The sequence below is a fragment of the Ciconia boyciana genome, chromosome 4 (genome assembly GCF_034638445.1).
Source record: "Ciconia boyciana chromosome 4, ASM3463844v1, whole genome shotgun sequence".
Classification (NCBI taxonomy): domain Eukaryota; kingdom Metazoa; phylum Chordata; class Aves; order Ciconiiformes; family Ciconiidae; genus Ciconia; species Ciconia boyciana.
Genome location: NC_132937.1, coordinates 52,094,806 through 52,100,805, shown reverse-complemented (window position 1 = coordinate 52,100,805; position 6,000 = coordinate 52,094,806). Strand labels below are relative to the sequence as shown.

The 6,000-nt window shown below is 42.6% G+C and overlaps 1 protein-coding gene across 6 annotated transcripts in view; it reads left to right on the top strand.

Moving 5' to 3' along the window:
• The first annotated feature begins 528 nt into the window (after positions 1-528).
• NFIB (nuclear factor I B) overlaps positions 529-6,000 on the top strand; it is a 182,480-nt gene continuing 177,008 nt past the window's right edge. For all 6 annotated transcript variants that reach the window (XM_072859930.1, XM_072859933.1, XM_072859929.1 and 3 more), the window contains exon 1: positions 529-833. In XM_072859930.1, coding sequence (XP_072716031.1) covers positions 804-833 — 30 coding nt within the window. In that variant the 5' untranslated portion in view covers positions 529-803. The remainder of the gene's footprint in view (positions 834-6,000) is intronic.

Sequence of the window (6,000 nt, the reverse complement as noted above, 5' to 3'; positions counted from 1 at the left end):
GTGCCCGCCGAATTTTCGGCTCCCAAGTTCTGCGGGGGGGAGGCGCACGGGCTCGGCGGGAGCAAGCCGGCTCGGAGGGCGAGGCTTCTCCCTGGCGTTTTCCGGAGACCGCTGTTCCTGTGGCGGGGCGGGGAGGGCCGTCTCTCGCCGCTGCCCGCAGAGCGAGGGCGGGCGAGCGGGCGGCGGCAGCGGGCAGAGGCCGCCGGCAGGGCCCGCAGGCCGCGCGCTGCCCGCCCGGGGCGCGCGCTCCCGCGGCGGCGCGCTCCCGCAGGGACGGTCGCTGCCCTGCGGAGTTTCGCCTGCCGTCAGTCTCCGCGATTTTCCTGCTCCGCTCCGGGCTGTAACCTTGAACTTTCGAGAGCGTGGTGACAGTGCCGTAATAACCCACCACCAACAACTTCTTAAAAAAAAAAAAAAAAAAAAGGGATTAAAAAAAAAGGCAAACAAAAAAATCCTCCCGCCCACCCCGCCCCCCCCCGAGTCCTTCCCCCCTCATCTGCAAAACAACCACCAGCAGCAGCAGCAGCAAAAGCAAGACTCCTGCGCCGCCGACTACAAGAGGGTTAAAAGTGTAGATTGGATTTCACCCCGGGAAATCTAGCACACGGAGTGAACTTGAATCTTTGGCTATTTAAGGAGGACTGGGGTTTGTTGTGAAGTTGTGGTGATCCAGGGCAGAGCCCCGTCCTGATTGATTTCATCTTCCTTGAGTCTCAGATGACTGTAAAATGAATAGATGAAATTATTCCTTTTTGAGGCTTTTCTTAGGGGCTCTCCGGGCAGCGTGTTCTCAAAGCGAAGTCATGATGTATTCTCCAATCTGTCTCACTCAGGTATAGACGCGTTTTATTTAATTTATTTGTTAATTAATTTATTTATTTTCACGTGGTGGTTTTTTTTTTTTTAAATTTTTATATGTATGTGAGTTGTTAATGAGTCATTGCTAGTAGTTGTAACGGGTTAAAGCGCAGTTGTAAGTGCTTGTCAGATCCAAACTCCTCTCGCAGGAGGGAATAGTAGAGAAGGAACTGTACCAGGCCATTGTTTTGGGGAGATCCATTCAAAGTGTCACCCCTAGACAAATACTATTAATTGTTGGTGCACAAGAAGTCAAAGGTTAACGAAATGGAAACGAGCATAATTACGCTCAAAAGCAGGTTTGAGAAGTATTGATTTGATCGGAATCAAACGACTTGCTCTCTTTTCAGCTCGCCAGTTTACGCGGAGTCTGATGAAAGGGTTTGCAAGGAAAAGCGCTGCTTTTGACCAAAAAAAAATGAGCGCTCGCCGGCGCGAAGTAATCCCGTCTCATGCTTAATGAATAATACGTCGCCTGCCAGCAACGGGGGCGATGCGAGCGGGCGACCAAGCCGCCCAGCACTTTCTCCTCGGGCTGTGCGGGGCCCTGCCGCTTCCCCCTGCCGCTTCCCCCTCCCGCGCCGCTCCGGCGCCCGCGCCTCCCGCGCCAGGGCGAAGACCCGGCCGCTTCCCGCAGCCCCGCTCGCAGCCCCTTTTCCAGCCTCGGCGGCGGCTGTCACCGGGGCGGCGGGAGGGAGCGGGGCGAAGCGGCGGCGGCCGGCGGAGCGGGGCGCGGAGCCGGGCGGGGGGCGGCGGCGGCGCGGAGCGGCGCGGGGGGCGGCCTGGGCGGGGGCCCCCGCCGCGGCAAAACGGAGCTTTTGAGACCCGAGGGGCTTCGGGAGCCGGCTTGGGAAGTTCCCCGGCTGCCCCCGGAGCGTCCTTGCCGGGCGCAGGGCGAGGGGAAGCGAGCGCCGGGGCACCCGCGCCCGTTGCGGAGAGTGCACGCCGTCTGTACAGGCAGGGTGTAGTTTTCAGAAGCTTTTGTGAAAGTCTGTCTTCGGAGGATGTGATGTAAACTGATGAAGCGATAACTGCTTGCTTCCACAGTGGTGCAACAAATAGCTCAAGAAGCAGAAAATGTGCGAAAGTAACGTCTCCTGCAGTACTGTTGTTAAGCGGCCAGCGATGCACTTACAGTTGCACGGCGAATAAATAAATATGATTTAAGTTATTCCACAATTAGAAAGCATTGTAATTCAAAAGGACTGAAGTATTCACAAATTGTGAATGAAGATGGAAACAATGATAAGGCTTATTCAGTGATTGGATACAGTCCTGTAGCTTTTTGGCTGACACATTTTTTATTGTTTATATTTTGTTTGGCATCTAAGTGTGATTGACTTAGATATGGATATTTTCAGCAAGTAAACGTGAGCTGCAGTGGAGCAAAGCTGGAAAAGAGTACTGTTGAGATATTTCTTCTTCAACAGAGAAATGAATGCATGTAGGAAGCGTTTTGTGTAACAGATACGCACATGCTTACAGGTACACACATAGAAATAATTACTTATGGTGGAATCTGCAATTAGTAAAAATTAATTCTGTGTGGGCTGTCCATCCTGTGAAATTATTGACAGGCAATAAGACCTCTGCACCAGAGTATAAACCTGAGAGTACAACTTAAGAAAGCGGTTTTTACATTGGAAACATGCAAATTTTCACTACCACCTCTATTAAGTGGGTAGTTCATTTTGCTGCTTCCAGCTCTAATGACTTTTTTTTTCCACATGCTGGCTTTTTGGACTCACAGATGTAATAGATTTCCTCATTCTTTACAAATCTGTACTAAAATACCGCACTCAGGTGTATACAAAAACACAACATTGTACTTCTACAGCCATAAATACAAGAAAGCAATTCCTGGCTTTCGTGCGTTGATAACTTCTCCATAATATTTTACAGTCACGCTGTATCATGTGCCATGCAGAGACAGTTCCCATTTAGTGATACCTACGTGGAACACAGTTTCAGCAAATTGATTTTAATTTGGAATCTTGCTCTACCTATTTGGAATGATAAAGACATTTTAAAAATAATATTTCCTCCCCAGAAATTAAAAATTAAGATTACACTGGCAATGAGAATTTATACTTTGTGTTATTTATTTATTTAAAGCAAGAGATTGATTAATCTTATTTTGAGTTATGACTGAGTTAAAGCAGTACTGCCAAAATTGTTCTCTCTATTGTGTTCTCTGTCTCTAGGGTTCTTGCGATGCACGTTGACTGTGGTAGTGTATACTCAGAAGAAAATATTTTAGTAAAAGTTCTAAACACAGAACACCTGTTTGGACCGAGCTCCTTGCGAAAGCAGTAGTTCAGTTTGTGCCGAGACAGCGCTGAAGCACCTCTTAGAAACAAGTCTAAAATCCAAAGTACAGCTTTAAGACAGACCTTGGCAATTTGAATGTTACCCATCACTCTCAATAAAAGTTTGGTGGGTGGAAAATAACTCCAAGGAAGAATAAAGACTTACCAAATGCAATTTAATTTTTTTGGGGTTCTTTCCTCTCCTTCCCATGTGCCTCTTTCCCCCTGTTTTGGAATGAGTGTGAACTGCATTTATCTCTCTTGCTGAGGCATGATAGGATGCAGTTACCGCATGCCTTTAAGTGCTTGGACTCTTGTGATATTTTTGCCGTGGTTTATTTTTATGTTATGGTGGTCCAGGAAACTCAGAATATGTTGTCATTTTCTTTTCCTCCTAGAATATGTTGTTTCATTAGGCACAGAGAAAATCCATGCAGGGAAACTGAGTACATGAAGTTTTCTGTATAAAATTTCTAGACTTCTGCCTGGTGTATTTATTGTATGGTCCTCAGTTCAAACTTGCATGTATTGATACAAAGTTTAAAAAAGTGGAGGATAGAAGGGCGCTGCATTTCCCCTTTACCTTTTCCAAAAAGAAAACCTGTCCTATCTATCATCATTAGATGACTGGTATTTTTTTCCTTTATTTACAAACTACAGAGATATTATACAGTAACTTCCATTTTAATTTAAATTGCCAGTGCATAATGGTTCACCTGAGCCATTTGATACGACATTTGGAAATCTTACCTCCATAAATCACTTTGTTGCAAGAGCAACTGTGGCACATGGGTAAGTGCCACATAAAAAAATATTTCAATATTGCCTGTATGAATATTAAGGGGGAAAAAAATCAAATTTTGTAGATGGCTTTTTAGGAGGTTTAGTGGAGAATGTGTGTGATTAATTGCAAATCTCCATTTAGGATCATTTTTATGGGCACTTCTTCTTGTCAAGTAATGTTTCATTTGAAAGGACTCCAGATGGACAATGAATCTCTCAAAGATATCTGATAATATTGCTTTAGAACAGGATGTTCTTTGCTGTTTTTCTCCTTCACACTCTTTCACATATATTTATATCGTTAGGATTTAATGATATTATGAAAGAAAAGCCTGAATACAGTTTTAAAAAGATTTATTTTTCTTTTCACTGTTTGAAAAAGAAACATTCAACCACTACAGATTGGAATGTAAAAAGTGGAATTTTTCTCTATAAAATTTTCATAGATGTAAAATGCTATAGGTTATTATTGGTAATACTATGTGCATTACCTAAAGGCATAGCCATTCCAAAATAGTTTGTGATGTTCTTCTTAAAAATGAAAAATAGATGTGCAGTATTCTAGTAGCATAGGATATTTCCACATTAATTTTATTGCCATTTTAAGTTATAAATGCTGAAGTCTGTTTAGATGTAGGGGAAATCATTGTATTGGGGCAAAAATTCATTTCTCCCAAAGCTCTTTGGCCCCCTGCCTTCACCCCACCTTTAGCCTCAGCTGTTAGAATTTTCAAAATCTGTAGTAAATCTGTTTTATTCAGTCTACAATGAATTGTAAGGATTTAACACTGCACAGTCTTTATGCTTAATTTCTTTTAAACTTTTATTTGAATACTTTGATTAGGATGACTTATGTAGAAGAAAAAATAAACTTTAGTAGTTATAATTGAGGGGAAGAAAAGCATGGCATCAGAAAGCGTATGAAGATAGGGAAGTCTTATCATGGGCTGTGGTTACTCAGAGCAGTATTGCCTTCCCACACAAAGAACAGATTGTGGTTTAACTCTTTCCATGGCCTAGTTTTATGTGCCAGTATAGTATCAGAATTGTTCAAATCTCTGCTGGAAACTACTAATCAGTTTAATTATTGCCTTTGTGACTCTTCGTCAAGCATCGTATTGTAATGCAATCGTTTATGTCCTGAATTATCTTCTTATATTGTCTCTCTCCTCTTTTTTCTTTCTTTTTTTTTTTTCATTTTCTTTTTTTCTGTGAAGGTCACATGGTGATAGGTAAACTGCTCGCAACTTTTCTGTTTTTTTCTGTTTGATTTGAGGTCGGTTAGGGAAGACAGGTAACTAGATCTAGTGGGGTTTTTTACCGTTCAGGAAATTTTGAAGTTTGTTTGGAATGTGAAGATTTAAATACTAAATTCTTGGCCTGAAGCTTCTACAATGGCAATCTGAACTCTGTATAATTGAGACCATTAGTTATACTTTCATCATTTCTACCTAATGGAGTTAATCAGCCTATTGATTAAACATAATTCATTCCCTGTCTAGCAGTGTAGCTAAAATATTAGTTTGTTAATTGTGTTCTTGAATATAATTGTATAAAAAAGGTTCAGTTTTAGTTTGATTGCACCATGTCACTCTGTATGATGAGCAATCTGCATGGTATTTAAAACTAAATATGCCTGCACACAGGAAAGAAAGATACCTCCCCTAAGGTCTCCCTTCCAAACCAAAATACAGTAATGTTTGATAAGCAGATCGTGCTGTTTTAAACAGCGGATTTGCTCACGGAAAAGAGGCATTAGTTTTTGGGAAAGGCCTATTTAGATACTAACATGGATGTGTAGGATGGTACTTTAAGCAGACAAAACGAATTAATTTAATTGCTATAGGATGTAGTTGTAGACGACAACTAAGCATTACCTCCTTAATGCAATCCATATCGCTGCTAGGCAGAAGATAAGAACTTGCAGGTGAAGCCAGATGACAGAAAGGGATATTTTGGAACTGTAAATAAATTGCATGGATTTCACAAAAGCAGCATTTGACCAGTGGTGCACTCGTAATGTCACTCTGCCACAGCATGCAGAAACACA